This window comes from Cryptotermes secundus, unplaced genomic scaffold (assembly GCF_002891405.2).
Source record: "Cryptotermes secundus unplaced genomic scaffold, Csec_1.0 scaffold2244, whole genome shotgun sequence".
Lineage (NCBI taxonomy): Eukaryota > Metazoa > Arthropoda > Insecta > Blattodea > Kalotermitidae > Cryptotermes > Cryptotermes secundus.
Window position 1 is genome coordinate 164,893 of NW_019735495.1, and position 17,200 is coordinate 182,092.

Genomic DNA, 17,200 nt, shown 5'->3' on the forward strand with positions numbered 1-17,200 from the left:
ATATATATATGCAGTGAACTAGTTTAACGTTAATCGAATAAGCACCTGAAGATGGCACTTTTGTGCCGAAACATGTAGTGCGAGAGAGAGGAGTGAGGTAGATAAGTGTATGCACTAGAAGACGGTGAAATAAATCATGGACTTAAATCAGTGCAACAGGACGCTAAAATATAACATTCACTTACGTATGTCGAATCGAGTTAATATTTACATGATCCATATTAAAACAGCACACAACCCTTCAAGGAAAGTTCCTGGTGCTGTAAAATAGGTTAAGGGCACCTTTACTACGTTCAACCCAAAAACTGTGAATACTAGAAGCGCGTTTGGGGGTGTGCAGCGTGCGATATATACAGCTTTCGTAACGAAAACACCCAAGTTACGAAGAATTCGTCTCTCTTTGAGACGAACTGGCCACAGTCCATGGAAATCAAGAGTGCTAGACACGGTGACCATGGCACCCTGTCAACTCATGAATAGTCGACCTCTGAACGGATGTCTAGAATTCTGTATTTCAGCATCCTGTTGCACATCTTTAATTAAGCGTCTATGTATTTAGTCCGTTAATAATGCAACGATCATTACAACATTCACCATTCAACACCAACACGACATGTTTCGGCCACAGACGGCCACCCTCAGGTGTGTCGGTGCTTCTAAACTGTTACACTGCTTTTATGTGCGCTAAAATTGCGCGTTGCAGTCCACTTAAAACATAAATAATTACTTAAAATTAATTTCAATTCTATTAAAAAGTAAGAAAAGTAAAGCTATCCTGGTAACAGGCCATGGAGGCCCATAGGGTTGTCAGACGTTGGGGATCTCACATTATCTAGACAATCGGCTCAAAGATGGCGGTAGGATTGTCAGCCTTACGCACCGGCCGCGCTCTAGCCCCGAGAACATTCCTGGTACTCATTTCTGTTAGAGGCTGAGTCGACCCCAGGTCCATAGTGCGGCTGGAAGGATTAGGTCAATTGAAAACAATCCAATGACCTCATCAGAACTTGAAACCGCGACCTTCCGGCTTGTAGCATAGTGCCTCAACCAACTACGCTACCGCGTGCCCGTATTAAAATCTTTCGTAAAATCCTATCCACCTCGTAAGGGATGTTGTCCACTTGTTAAAGCCGTGTGATGCGTATATTCCAGACAGTCTGTTTAAGCAGCTACATCTGCGATCTGCAATATGCCCCTTGCTTGCACGTTTTTCCTCAAGCATCGCGTGGTGTCTTCATTAGTGCATTATTGACGGACTAAATACATAGACGCTTAATTAAGGATGTCTAGAAGTAACATTCAAATCAGGCCATAGAAAACAACTGGGTTGGGGGGGGGGGAAGTATGAACTTTTGGAAATAGGTGCAGATTATATAAACACACTAATCAACTGCATAGCAATTAGCAGCTAGAACATAATATTCAGTTAATATTTCCATAAATTTGCGGATGAAATAAATGGAGACCACTAACATAATACAGTCACAAATATAAGGTCTGGAAAAAAAAACACAAAAAAGTTTTTTTGGAATACTTTCCTTATTTGAAAACAAGAACTTGTGGGAAGAACTGGTGGCATCTGTGACAAGAAACCTGCCACATTACTCTGTGTATCGGCAGCGACACTTTCTAAGGTTACGCCGGCATACACGTATCGTGGGAAGAGAACACCAGCGAAGAGGAACAGCGGGCAAAAATCAACACTGACAGAAAGAGATCGTCTTATATTGAGAAGGATTGTTTCGCAAAATCACAGAACTACTGCAGCACAGATGACAGGTCAGCAGAACTGAATATTCGTCTCGAAGACCATGTTTCCACAAAACCTGCCCGACGTGAGCTTCCACGTTCAGGCTGCAATTCGTAGACCTCTGTTTACTGAAGCAATGCTCAGATGCGCGAACGGTGATGTCACGACCATAAAACCTGGACGTGAGACAACTGGAAACGCGCGCGTGATATGGTGAGATGAGTCGTCCTTCACGCAGTTCCCTACATCAGGAGTTTACGTTTGGAGAACACCCAGAGAAGCCTACAGTCCGGAATTCCCGGTTCCAACAGTGAAACACGAGGGAGGTTCTGTGACGCTTTGGGCAGCAACATCGTGGTACAGTTTCCTGTTGGTCCCATTACTGCAAGGGAGTACGTGGACAGTTTGGGTAATCAGGTGCATCCCATGGTCCAGACATTATTTCAGAACAACGATGAGGTTTTCCAAGACGACAATGCTCCCATTCACACAGCTGGAGCAGTTCAGTCATGATTTGAAGAGCGTGAAGGTAGACTTCAGCATCTTTTCTCGCCAGCACAATCACCAGATTTCATCGTCACTGAACCACTCTGATGAGCCAACATCTTCAAAGTAACATGAAGACCTTCTTCAAGAAGAATGGTATAAACTTCCACTAGAGACTGTTAAAAATTTGTACGAGTCTGTTCCAAGGTGGACTGCGGGTGTACTGAAGGCAAATGTGGTCCAACAGCATATTAAAAAAGAGACGTGTACAGTATCCGTAGTGTTTCCATTATTTTACCGAACACCTGTGTATCAGAGTTTCAGTGAATGGACTGAGAGGTCGAAACCGCTCTTTCCAAAACTCGCTATTGGCTAGCTTATTAGAATATGCAGGCATAATAATCGTATAAACGAGGGGAGTGTTGCACCTGCCGATCGTATTGGCAGCACGGTCTAAGGCATGAACTATGTTCGCTTGCTGGAACGCTGGGATGTTTGTATGAGTTTATTCTGTGTCTGTGCAGGTAGCGACCATGCGACGGGCTGATCCCCCGTCCAAGGAGTCCTACCGACTGTGTATAGAATCAATGAACTGAAAAAGCGACCAAGGCCAAACTAACGACTGTAGAGCAGTAGCAGTAGCAGCAGCAGCAGCAGCAGCAGCAGCAGCAGTAGCAGTAGTTGTAGTAGTAGTAACAATGACGTGTTGCACCGTCCTAAGTGTCTCGCAAATATTTACTCAGTAATTATTACATTCAATTTATCATGACAAAGTAATTACAACATGGGCCTTATTTTGGTAATAGAAACAGGTATAGACAGGCTCAAGTGTCACACTTCAACGCTTTAAGACTTAAACCTGGTTTAGAAGCCCTTCCTGGTAAAAGAGATATGTAATATATTAACAGGTCTACTCGCTGAAGTCGGAGCAGAATCGGTATAGCGACGGGTTACGGGTTCGAATTCTGGGCAGGGGCAAGAAATTTTTCTCTACTTCAGATTATCCAGACCGGCTCTTACATAATTCATTACGGGGCCTCTTGCGCCGGGGGTAAAGCGGCCAGGGCCTGACGCTGAAAATTTACGTCCTCCAGTGACGAGGTCAAGAATAGCCGAGTTACACGCCCATTCCCCCACAGGGCTTCATGGCATTGCGCTTAACTAATTAAACACAAGGACAAATTCACCTTCACTTTTTACCGGCCTTTTTAACTATGATCCACTTTAGGGGAAAAGAGCGGTAATATTCAGTTTGAGCCTCTTCGAGGTCATATCCATAGGATTCAAAATTAAATTCTCCAAACGTTCGTTTGGACTCCCCAATAAACATGAAGTTCTGGGAAGAGCGACACGGACTGCATACAAAACGAGGCATCCAACAACTCTTCCAGTGTTGCGTATGTATTCATTGCCGCGATAACATATTTACCGAGCCGTTGACTAACAACGTTAGGAGGGATACACACACTGGCATGCAGACATTGATGGGAAAGATTCATGAAATAAACGACTGAGATTTAAAACTAAATTAAAATATTAACAACAATAATACAAACCACAATTTATAACACAATTAAACTCAGAGTTACCGGGTTTGGGGGCTTTGGACTTCTATCAAGTCCAGACAAGCTGCACAAACGTTCTGTGCAAGAAATATTTGGTAAATTTACTTGTACATATACATTAGAAAGTTTTTATCTTCGATTCTTGACGCTAACATTTCACGTCAGTCTGTTCTTAGGGTCGATTTTCGAATCTCATCCAACTTTTGCATATTTATGAAGTTCGTCAATCAAAATTTTCACCTTGCTTTTCGAAACACTTCCTACAGAAATAGAAAGTAATCTCACAATAATCCAAAAAACTGTATGATATCCGATATCACATCATCACACATCAAAATAAGCTGTAAGTTCCGTTCTCTTCCTGGTAATTTACAAAGGGAGCAAAGACATTTTAGCTTCGAACTTCAGAAACAGCCAATGCTGTTTATCATACAAGTGATGGTATAACATCCCAGTACGAGTGGCCGTTGTATGAGTATATCCCATTTTAAACAATTTCGTCACCCATTACACGAGCAGGGCACGGGAATTACCTACGGCGCCTCTTCAGGGCGCAACCATCGATCGCATGGGCTCTCGGAAAAGCGACGTTCATGCAGATTGAGAACGATAAGGAAGGCATTTCAAGCGTATCTAACAATCAAAACGAAACTTAAGGTGCCATCATTAATTTGAATGTCATAATAATAAACTGTATTATCAGTAAATACTACTGAAATAATATTCACAGCATTATCATTACCTTATTGCGATATTTCCTATTCACTGCCACCCCTAAAAACACTTCCAAAACTGCGCAACCACTGTTTTATTAAGAACAAAAAAAGGAAACAATTCAAAGTATTTATATCAAGCTGGATCAGTTGTGGCTTGCGTTTATTCACTAATATTCGACGCACATCCCATCTTCCGACGCCCTTGTATGAAATTGCACACGAATCCTCGAACGTTTTCACATCTACTTCGACCTCTCGTTCGTCTACAACCGCACTGTGAACCGAAGGTGTGAGCGCGCACGCACAGTATACATACATAACGTGACCGTCACATTTGCCACTCCCCCAACAAGTACAAATCATGCACCACGACTCCCTTGCGCAGGTTCGCGCGCATTGCATAATGTGACTGACAAAATTACAACAATGACAACCAACATACTCTAGCAATACCTGTTGTATATATCTGTGTTGAATGCATAAGAAGAACGGGCTAATTATCCCACCAACTCCATGGCGCGGAGTCCTTTATGCTATGCAGTCAGCTGCTCAGCCACTTAAAAATTTCCTCAATATTTCACGAAATCCTAAGGTTCGCTGCCGTGTACACGACAGCCCACCACTGGTCCCTATCCAGCGACAGATTAATCCAGTCCATACCACCCCATGCTATTTCTCTAAGATAATTTTAATATTATCCTCCTACCTACGTCTAGGTTTTTCTAATGGTCTCTATCCTTCTGGCTTTCCCACCATAATCCTACATGCATTACTCTTATTCCCCATGCGTGCTAAATGCCCCATCCATCTCATCCTCCTTGATTCGCTCATTCTAATTACATTTGATGAAGAATATGCGTTAAGAAGTTCTTAATTATGCAGTTTTTCCAGCCTCCTACCATTTCATCCCCATTAGATCCAAATATTCTATTCAGCACCCTGTGCTCTAATACCTTTAGTCCTTGACCTTAAACTTCAGTGACCAATGGTTTATGCTGACCGTCTTACAGTGTATACACTTTTTCACCTTATTCTTCACTTCCACACTACATGTTTCAGCACTAATGTGCCATCTTCAGGTGTCTTTATGCACGTTAAACTATTGTACTGCATGCCATGATGTCTTCATACTAAAATTCATTTTAGAATGAAGACAATGAAATTATGAGATCACCAGCTTTTGAATCCCTGAACAAATCTTTATGAAATTTAGTATGTATATCATGGCACCTGCGCCCATTTCAACGGGGTGCTCCAGAGATCTCTCGCATCAGTCTGTGTCTATATACTGTGAATGTATCCCCTTATTGTTCCTAGGCAACGGCTCATTAAACACGTTACCAAGGTAACGAATACAAATTCCGCAATAGAAGAAATGTTGGACGCTCCGTTTTCTCTGCGATCCGTGTCGTATCAGAGAAAAGTAGGCTATTAACTATTCTCAGAACTTCTTGTAGTTTGGTATATTTAAACCTTTACGTATTCTACTGCATACGGTAAGAAAGATGTTATAAACCGAATTCCTCATATGTAATCTGCTCCTAGATTTCCTTATAAATCCAACATCTAGTCTATCTATTAGTGTCTTTTGTAAATATTTGCCTTCCATTATTTGTCAGTTTCATAACTAATCGTAACGCATGAAAATACGCAATACCAAATGCAATCCCAGTCCTCTTTGAGGTTCGGTATTTACGTACTTAATGCGCATGGACTCTCCTGGTTATTGTTGCAATTCTTTAGGGCATTACCCAAGAATGACATCTCGTATCTAAGGTAACCAACGAAAATACATGTCAACGTAAATACGATGAAATGTTAGCTCGTTTCCTGGATACGAACTGTCTGCTATCCATTTGCAATCCACTGAAGATATAAACCTGTTCATTTCAAGAGTTGAAGAAGTCAAGATTGCATAGATGGAAACGAAAGTGACGTTCCTTTTGTCACTTCTAGTCATACTTGGGTATAACTTGAGGGAAAGTAAGTAATGCAACAGAAAATATAAGCGTTTCACCCAAGACAAAGGCAATCTGCGTCACGGTTGGCGAACTTCTTTAGAATGTATGCATCATATTTCGATAATATTCCGATAAATTCTTTTGCGTGCCTATGAAAATTTAATAATTATAAAACATTATTATTGTTAATCTAAAAAATTATTATATATAGAGAGAGAGGGGAAAACATTTCTCTCACGCACTTACGTCGTATTATACATAAGCTGCAGCCTGTGCAATAAGTGCATATGTTTAACTGCTTAACTCACTTTTTTGTTCACTTAGATATCAGTTTATTCTTGTGTTGGAGTTGTACTCAGGTCTGTCTGTTAAGTCACGACGGTGTATATTTTCAGTCCATGTGTAGTTTCGCTATTTTCCAGTAGGTTCACTGTTAGTGCACCAGTGTGGGTTTCTAATTTTCTTAAGTATTTAGCAGTCCGCTTTTTTATTTCACTGAGCACTGTGTTCATTTGTAGAGCTTTACGGATCCTGTGGTTGTTTATGTACCAAGTTGCCTTCAAAATGGATGGGAAGTATCTTGGATTGAAAGCGCTTTAGGATTTCGATTTTGGAATTGGACACTGTCCCCTATAGCTAAATTCCACGGGTCCATATGGGTTTGAGTACTATTTTTTACAGGAGTTTGATTTTCTATTGATGGTGTTGATCTTCTGAATAGCCAGTGCGTTTGTTTGCTTTTTGGTTGAACTGTTTTCTCCTGTTTTTGATGTATTTTCCCATATCAGTCTTACATAGAGATGCATGTCCAGGTATTTCTCTTCATTGTTCTGGGGTATGTCAACATTACCCATTTGCACTGTCGGACAGGTTTGGTTCAGTAGGGTGAATGTAATATCATTGGATTTGCTTCGATTTGTTTTAATTCTCCATTTCTTTGTCCAATCCTTCGATTTTACTGGTGGAGACCTGGAGTTTCATTGAGGCTATGATTGCATCTTCATGTGTGGCCAAGATTGCCGTATTATCGGCCAAGGTAGCAGTTGTTTTCTGATGTTGGGAGGTCGCTTGTGTAGAGATAAGGACGGATCCTACTACGCTCCTTTGCGATACGCCTGCTTCAGTTTTCCTTACATCTGTGATCTCGTCTTTGATTTCTACTCGAACGAGTCTATCAGTTAGATATGAATATAATATTCTGTAATATGCATGGGGAAGGATTTCTCTGATCCTCAACAAGAGGGCTGAATGCCATACTTTATCAAAGGTCTGCATGATGTCTAGGAACGCCGCACAGCAGTACTGGTTCTTTCTCAAGTTCCTCTCATTATCTCTGTAATTCGGTGGTTTTGTTCCATGATAAGAGTGTTTCTCTCGAAATCCAAACTGAAGGTCTGGGAGGATTCGGTTTTCCTCTAGTATCGGGCGTAATCTCTTGAGCATAGTTTTTCCGAAGATTTTGCTCATTATTGGGAGTAGGCTGATCCGTCTATTTGTTTTGCGGATGCTGTCAAACTCGCTTGAAGCTCGTTTTTGCAAGTTCAATACAAAACCTATTTTATAATCATCAGAACAGGTAGCCAATTGTTTTGGTTGCTGCGTATTAACTAGACGGTACCTAGTAACGAATCTTAACAATGAAAGTCTGCCAGCTTCTGTGTTCACGTCTCTAATCTTCGAACTCCTGGTAGCGAATAAGAAATACTTGAAAAAAAAAAATTAAAAACCTGTTTGGGCCTTCAGTAGAGTTTCTACATTTGATTAGATTTCCAAAGCATGTAATTCTATAGTCCAGGAACTATTAATAATGAAAATAAAATTACATGTAATTCGAGTAGAGCAGGACAATTGTTTAAATCTTAATTAAATAACAGAAGGTCGAAAGTAGAAATTAAATGGACGCATACCAATCACAATATCTATTCAGAATGGAACGTTGCAAATTGAGGGGTCCCTCGTGGTTCGGTATTTGGCCCCTTTTTTCACCAAACACAGGGGGGCCAAAAAATATGTATACACATTTTAATAGAGGTTATCTAAGGATATAATAAAAAAAAAACTTAACCGAAATGTAATTGTCCTAGTGATATGAATGCCAGGGCGGCCAAATTTTGCGGCGCGAGAGTGTGTTTCTGTGCACATCTGTACAATAATAACCTGCCTGCAGCTATGAACACTCAGTCCAGACCTATTCTCTTTGATACTGCACATCCAGAATTTACCTATTTTCAAAATCTTACGAATGAAGGACGTCTTTGCCAAACTAAACAAACGGTTTGAAGCTAACAAATTGACACTAAATTCTGAAAAAGAGAAGTGCATAAAACGTCATGCTAAGAACAAGACATGTCTTCATTTAAATACAGGTTTTGACAATAAATTAATCGAGGAAGCAGAATCCAATGAACTCCTTGGCCAGCAAATTGACAATAATTTCAACTTAATACATTATTTCCACATTAACCTCAGCATTCTTTGTAATGAGATGCGTCCTCAGGTTGCGGATGGAGGAGACGACCTCAGATGTGGTGGGTAGCTGCGATAAATTGAATAAGCAGCCGCGGGCAGCCGACAGGGGGTTGTCCTCCAGTTTGGGGTTGGGCGAGGGGCTAACAACTCACCGTAACGATATACGAGTATTTGATACGAAATGTCACAAAGGACCTCAGACTTAAACGGATTGAGAACAGGGTGCTGGGGAAAATATTTGGACCGAAGAGGGATGAAGTGACAGGAAACTGGAGAAAACTGCATAATGAGGAGCTTCATAACTTGTACTCTTCGCCAAGTGTTAGTATAATGATCAAGTCAAAGGGGATTAGATGAGCAGGGCGTATAGCACGAATAGGGAGAAAAGTAATGCATATAACATTCTGGTGATAAAAGCAAGAACGAATGAGACCACTGCGGACACTAAGACGTAGATGGGGGCTAATATTAAAGTGGATCTTAAACATCATCGGGTGGTATGTATTGGATTGATCTGGCTCAGAGTAGGGATCAGTGGAAATCTCGTGTACAGGAGAGCGAAGCTTCGAGTTCCATAAAATTAACGTTTAGGGTAAGAAATGTGACGTTTGTGATGTAAGTGTTCAAGTGTTTAGTGTGGTTAATATGCGTAAACTTACATTTTCAGGCGGAAGAAATCATGAGAGATTAACCGCGGCAGTTCCCCAGTTCTACCACAATCTCACAAGCGATCCCTTCAACACCACTCTCTCAGATACCGCAGTCGCCAACCGCCCCCCAAATATCCCATTCTCTTTACGCCTCCTAATTGCCTCAAGGACGAAACGTCCCATAGGTCACCTATCCTTCAAACGCCCCCGAAACGTGACAGCCTCAACCGAACCGCCTGCACCAGGAAGTTCAGCAGAAGTGGGCAACACTTTATGGGGCCAGGCAGTGGATCTATCAAAAGTAAGTTTCCGAACTCAGTAATTTGTATTTAGCCTAATTCGGCGGTTGCCAACCATTTCGTTTGTTTTTTCGAAACAGCCATTTTTATATCTTCGTTGCTGTTCAATGTGCCTGAAGGTCTCAGATGACAAAGGACATGCGCGCGCAGACTCGAAAACAGAACCGTAATGAAAGTAAAGCTACTAGAAAGATTAAAGACTTTGTCGGTAGAAACCAATAAAATTCACATAATGAAAATTACATAGAGGTTGCCTAATCGTATAATTAGTTTAAAAACTTGCTGTGATTTTTGATTTGCTGCTGCTGCGTTGCAAGTCTTACTGTTTTAGGTTTATAAGATATGAATTTCATTTTCAGGTTCAAACTCTCATCTGGCACTCGGTTTAAAAGTTTGTTTTTAATGTGGTTCATATTTGAAAATATTTGTTCCTTAAGGCAGGTTAGACCCAAAGATTGAAATAGCACCAAACAAAAATTTCTGCCACTCATTACAGCAGCCTGATACAGGACTCTTAAATATCAAACAGAAGATTAACATTTCGAATTACTCATGCTGCAAAAGTAAGATTTCTGCTATTTTAAATTTCCGTTTTCAGTTATTTTCTCTCTAAATTTAGAGGCCCATGAGTTATTGCTTTCTAACTACGCTAGCCAATTTCAAAACTGCGCAAGGTCTACTTGACCTTGCGCTATCACTGCAACAGTCCGTGGAGGCCTTGGAGCTGGGAGATGTATAGATAATTGGCTGACAGCTGGCGGCGAGGTTGTCGACCTTATGCACCGGTCACTCTTCATCCCCAGGAAAATTCTTGGAACTCATTTCTGCTGGAAGCTGAGTCGACCCCAGGGCCACAGTCGGCTGGTAGGACTAGTTTCATTGAAAAATCCAGCTACTTCATAGGGAATCGAACCCACGACCTTCCGGCTTGTATAAAGTTTGTTAATATCTTGATTAAAATGTTGAGGTGCCGGAATTAGGAAAACAAAGGGCCATCGGTTGCCAACCGCTTGCCTGGTTAGTCGGCAAATTGCTCACCACATGGAATTACAGCCATCTACCATATAACAGTGATTATGACATCTGTTACAGGGTCAAAAATTTCTCTTTATCAGCTTGGTGGCGATTGTCCTATTGCTGTGGTACTACATTGGCCACGAGTGGACTAAGGTGAGTTTCTGCAGATCTATCCAGTGAAGTAAAGTACCTTGGAATAACTTTAGACAAGGGACTGACATGGGGAAAAGAGCTGGATAATTCCATCAATTAGGCCTACAAGGCCTTCTGGACATGCAGAGGTATGTTTGGGAAAACCTTGGGACTGAAATCAAAGATGGTATATTGGGTATACCTATGCTGCCACTATATGGTGGCCCAGAGTTAAACTTAAAACAAGTCAGGCAGAACTTAGCAAACTGCAAAGGACAGCCTGATTGGGAATTACGGGAACAATGAGAACAGTTCCAACAGTTGCAATGGAAGTCCTCCTTGGACTCCCTACACTGCACCTCCAGGTGTAGGCAGAGGCCAAGGCAGGAAATTACAGGCTACGTTGTAACCCAAAGGTTTTGGACATGCATATAGGAGTATGATTCAGGACATGAAAAAAGAACCCATCCTACGGATGGTGTCTGATAAAATTATACCAAAACATGTTTATGATAAACTCTTCATGATCAGATTCCCTGATAGAAGTGAATGGAAAGAGGGGTTTCAACACGACAGAAAGGGGGGCCGGTATAGTTCGCTTGAGGACAAAAACCACGGATTTTTTTTGTTGTTGTTTGGGTTAGTTAACGACGCTTTCGGTATCGAGACTATATAGCATCAGTTAGTAGGATGACTGATGAATGACGAATTTTAAAGGATTTGGAAAGAATCGTTCATGACCTAGTTGAGGTACTACCCCGGTTGTTGAGACCCGCCACTCAGCTGGTTTCTGGCCTAGAGTTCTGACTGGTAGGCTGCTGCCGGCTGGTGGTCCCCCGTGAACGCCCGTGACTGTCGTTCCACGTTCAACGACTTCTTCCTCTTGAGCTGACCATATTCCGAACTTTACAGACGTCACTAGAGGCGCGCGCAGGTCAGGCGAAACTATTCTCCCGCCAGGGTATTTTAAAGCACAAATTTTTAGTGGATTATTAGATATTGTACATCAACGACGATATTCTGCTCATTTGAATTCAAAACTCCTCTTCAGACTTTACAAATATATTTATAATTGTTTCTCTGTCCGATATATCTTAAGAAGAATTTTTTTGATCACAAAGACCTAGGAAATCACCTCCTGCAGTTATGTCCTAAAGTCGTGAAACACCCTGTATATTTTACTATTATCGCTTCATCATGTCAACTTTGATTTTTGTTAATGGAATTATTGTTATTATTCCATTGCTTTGTCATTGCATTTTGTTTTTATGTATTTTCTTGTTATTTTCCCCCCCACCGTTACTCGTGTTCACTCTGTGTTTGGCCTCTGGGTTGTAAAGTTTGCTCTTAAATGAATAATAATTAGGAGTTGAATTGTTGATCCAGAAATTGTACTCTGCCACCCGTGACAAGGCGGGGGCGGCATTTGCTATATTACTGAGGAGGAACAGGAAGACCAAGATACCAGCACTAAAGAATTCCAGGCACCGTTCCGTAGTCCTTACAGAACCGAAACCGCCCTTTTGGAACTACGCAACGACACTCGGAAAAACAGTTACTTCACGGTGCCCTAGACGTGAGTAGATCTCTTAGTTCCATACTTTCGCCCTAAGATTAAAACAGTCCAGAACTGTCTGTCTTCTCCTCTGATGTTTAAAAACGTAAAAATTAAAATACATTAAAATTTAAGTTTGCCTGTGGTTTTGTATGGGTGCGAAACTTGGTCTCTGACATTAAGGGAGGAACATAGACCGAGGGTGTTTGAGAACAGGATGTTGAGAACATTTAGAGCGATGAGAGATGAAGCGACAGGATGTTGGAGAAAACTACATAATGAGGAGTTTCATGAGTTGTACTCTTCTCCAAGTAATTAGACTGATCAAGTCAACGAGGATCAGATTGGCAGGGCATGTAACACACATGGGGAAAATAGGAATGCGTGTAGGATTTTTGAGTGAGATCCAGAAGGAAAGAGTCCACTAAGAAGACCAAGGCGTAAGTGTGAGTATAATATTAAGATGGATCTTGGAGAGATAGAATGGGATGGTATGGATTGGATAGATCTGGTTCAGGATAGGGACCAGTGGCGGGCTCTTGTGACCACGGTAATGAACCTTCGGGTTCCATAAAATGCTGGGAAATTCTTGAGTAGCTGCAGAATTGGCGGCTCCTCCAGAAGGGCTCAGCTCCATGAGTAAGCAAGTAAGTAAGTGTGTTGATGGAACTTTTGTAGTCTTTCTTATCCATGTGCCCAGATTACAAAGGTGTCATCCAAATAACTGTAACCCCCTCAAAAATATCTTGTAGTATGAGTACGTGGATGAGACTTGACTTAGTATGGAAATGTTAATAAGTGGGTACTAGTTTGTTTAATCTGTTCAAGAGGATGAGGAATCGGCCCTTTTCAACACTTCCGTCCAAGCATCACAAAGTAAAAAAAGTAAATGTATCCCTGTAACAGGCCGTGGAGGCCCATAAGGTTGTAAGATGTTGAGGTTCCCACATTTTCTAGACAATCGGTTCATAGATAGGTTGTCAGCCTTACTTGCCAGCCACCCTTTACCCCCAAGAATATTCCTGGTACTCATTTCTGTTAGAGGCTGAGTTGACCCCAGGGCCATAGTGCGGCTGGAAGGATTAGGTAAGTTGAAAAAAAAATCTAATGACCTCATTGGGATTCGATCCTGCGACCTTCNTCCGGCTTGTAGCATGTCCCCCCCCCCCCCCGCCGTCCAAGCATCATAGCAGAAGAAAATAGTGAAGCCTCAAATGGTACTCGTGGTAGGCGAGTGGCTCAACTGCCTTTTCGCAATTTCTGCTCTCAGTAATTCATGTTTCCCTCATGACAGAGTGTGATGGAAAAACTTGTTTACTGATAAGGGTGTTGGTTTATTGCAGGATTTCAAATAAATAGGGGCATGGTGGGTTTCCAGCAAATCCCACAAGCTGGGGGCCTGAGAGAGAGACACACTTTTTGTGCCGTGAGGCACAGAGTATATAGGAGTCCATGTTGAGATGCAGAATTTGAAGTCCGACTGTAGTGAGACGCAGACAGGGTTTGACACACAGAGGAAAGAAGACATAGACATTAGGGGACTGCAACATGAAGGTGAGTGGTGTGGTGAGATGTGGCATAGTTCAGGGACAAGCAAGAAATGGTTTCTTGCTTGCCTTATTCATGTTCCTCTGTAAAGTAGATTTTACTTTCAATGGAATTCATGACATTATATCCCAGAAGGTAGACCTCTTCAAGAATACTGTCCGAGAACTTCCACAGTCTTAAATGGAATTCTTTATGAGAATTCAAACACAAAATTGGGTAAATAATTCATGGGATATTTTCTCTCTCACTTTGCTTTGAAATGTGAAACATGTATCATCTCACATCAGTTTGCACTCAACCGGAAATCAATGGATTTCACCTCAGTATTTTCTCTTCTTCTACGGCCAAATTAATGGGCTTTCCCTTTTTCAAAATTATCACTTCCTTCTGTTCACGTGAAATCAACAGTCCTTCCTTTAACGAATAATTAAGGTTACTGGCATGTTGCCACTCGGCAAGGAACCGAATTGTTAGGACTATTTGCTGAGTGCACAAGTTGTGTGGGATCAGTTTGGCGTAACTACTGAACTGAATGCCAAATATTCATCAACCCTTTGACTTATGTGCAATTTACTGAAAACCCTCGGAACTCAGATGAATTGCGAATATTCATACAAATATCCCTCCAACATGCATTGGCAAATATACACGAATGACGAATGTCCGCTGTGTACATGAGCTATATGGGGCCAGGTTAGAGAAAATACGATATCACAATTTTATGGAGTGTGACTATATATGGGTTTTGGACTATGCTCGGATTTCTTGGATTCTTTGATGCAGCGTGTGATTGCACACACACTAGCATTCACAATCACGGATTCGCTCACCATTGCTCGGTAGCCGCTTTCAACAGGGGACGTTTCCTTTACTCTGGGTTCCTGAACTGTCCCTGACCCTAGCTACGCAACTTCTGACAGCAATAGCTCACAAGGAGTGTACCACAGCAGTCCTCTAAATCACTCCCTCACCAACCAACTAACTCAATGCGTAGTAATGGCTGTTGGCTAGTTGTTTGTTTCACGGTCTTTGCTCAGCAACGAGACTCCATGCCACAATATCTGCTTGAATACCCAATGCTCTTCATCAAGCCATATCCATTTTTTTTAATATGAAAGCAAACAGCATATTTCCGGTATTTGATTACTGATTATTGGTTTGGCTTCTTGTTTGTAAGGCTGTTTTCTTTTGTGTGTGTTGCACCTGGAACTTTCCTTTCTTTTCACCCATTTCCTCTGGTTGTGGTTAGCAAACTTACAACTTCACACCTCCAACACTACTAGGGCTCAGAATGTCAGAGAGGCATCACGTCATCTCTGGTGGCTATTCAGACCACCACATTCACAGAAAGGACGTCCACTGTTCATGTGTGTGTGTGGATGGTGTTTACTCCTGTTTGATGCAGCCTGCCTGGAGTGTGTATGTTGCAGGAAGAAATGGACTGGGTCCTCCAGTCCCCCTTCTTTGCCCTGAGCCTCAAACCAAAGCACGGTGTGCAAAGAGCAAGAGAGGAGAAATATGGACTGTGGCAGCCCCCACCTTGAAGCCTGTTTTTGTGGAGCCCTATGGCGGTGCCACACGGAGGCTCTTAGCCAGGAGCTGTCAGTCGTGCTTTGGTTTTACTGTCCTGGATGAAGGGAGTGATCCTGAGTAGGTGTTCTGAGTTCCCCTCGGGTTACCATCCATGTAACACTGGTCATTCCCATGCCCTTCTCAGGAGGAATTTCCTTCTTTCCTACATTGTCATCACCTGACTTTGGCCCTCACATACTTCATCCCATTCCTGACCTGGGAGCCATCTGTTGTGACTTGTTCTTCTGCCATAGACTTTGTCACAAGTAGACGTTTCTGGTTCTGCTTCAAATTTATGTTTTGTTATTATGTGTTGCCTTAATTAAATTGTTTTGTGTCGAAAACTCTGATGGGGAGGATCCTTGCATGCGTGAGAGTTTGTGTTTGGAATTCTTGTATGTGGTATTGTATGTCAGCAAGGTAAATCTTTGTTAGTATGTCTTGCAAGCCTACCATAGCAATTTTCCTTGTCTTGGGCCTTGTTGCTGTCATGCTGAGGCCAGTGTTATGTCTGAAGGTCCAATACTATTATTGCAATTACTTCTGTTGAGTCATACATTTTGTATTTCTGTCCATTTTGTCATTCTGCTTAATGTCATGCACTATTGGATTTTGCCGCAATTTTTCAGACTTAGTTGTGTACCTTATGCAGTTCTGCATAACTGTATGGATATATTTCTCATATTTATGACTTCTGCTTTAATTCACTGATATTTTACATTTTTTCTGTATTTTCATACATATTCTTGTTATATTACATTTGTATTAATTTGTCTCATGCCTTCTTTTTTTTCAGTGTTGCAGTCCTACCTTGGTTAGCGTCGCTCTGTCTTGACTTACCCGTCTTGGACTCCTGCTCCATGTCTTTTTTATGTCTTATCCTGTTAAAGATGCCACTGCTAAATCTAAAGAGTTGTATTGCTGTCACTGTAATTGTTAGTTGAGTGATTCAGTTATTTTGTCTAACTCTGTATCCAGAGATTACATTACATTGCAGTACATTCTCTGGATAAGGGGTTACACAAAATAACTGAATTATCTCATCCAATTAAAGGTTATGTAAGTGGCATAATTTGACATTACTGATATATATACGTGGATTGATTTTTAAATAGTCTTATATCTTATTTCTGTCCACCTTGGAAAGCACACTAGAAAATTACATCTTAAGCCGTCCTTACATTTTCTATTACGATGGCTCAAAAAGAATTGAGTACTTTTCAATAGGCAGACATTTGTACAAGGTGCTACCCAAAATTTCCCAAAAGTTGAACACTGCATGCAAACCGCTTATACCATGGTTATGAGCCACTAGGTGTCGCAAGCTGTATCCATTGTGAACCAGTCTGCTAAGTGGCATCAAGCTATGTACATGTGTTCATTTTTTATGTGCATTGTTTTAATGTTGTGTTAGTGCTGTTTTGCAATAACACCAAATTGTTAAAATGACTGATGTAAATGAGCAACAAATTTGCATCAA

The 17,200-nt window shown here is 41.4% G+C and overlaps 2 protein-coding genes across 3 annotated transcripts in view; one reads left to right on the forward strand and one right to left on the reverse strand.

Annotated features, from left to right (window-relative positions):
- LOC111869493 (tubulin polymerization-promoting protein homolog) overlaps positions 1-4,829 on the reverse strand; it is a 32,325-nt gene extending 27,496 nt beyond the window's left edge. Inside the window, exon 1 of the mRNA XM_023861064.2 lies at positions 4,544-4,829. The gene's annotated coding sequence lies outside the window, so the exon portion shown is untranslated. The remainder of the gene's footprint in view (positions 1-4,543) is intronic.
- A 1,583-nt stretch (positions 4,830-6,412) lies between these two features.
- Positions 6,413-17,059, forward strand: LOC111869490. Of its 2 annotated transcripts, none has more exons than XM_033753451.1 (6): positions 6,413-6,500; positions 9,615-9,898; positions 10,989-11,066; positions 12,432-12,621; positions 13,944-14,154; positions 16,517-17,059. In XM_033753451.1, exons 1-5 carry the CDS (start codon positions 6,437-6,439, stop codon positions 14,057-14,059), a joined length of 732 nt encoding a protein of 243 aa, XP_033609342.1. In that variant the 5' UTR covers positions 6,413-6,436; the 3' UTR covers positions 14,060-14,154; positions 16,517-17,059. The 2 variants fall into 2 exon arrangements, with proteins under 2 accessions (XP_033609342.1, XP_033609343.1); XM_033753452.1 differs by lacking the exon at positions 16,517-17,059 and adding an exon at positions 15,579-15,758.
- Positions 17,060-17,200: the final 141 nt, after the last annotated feature.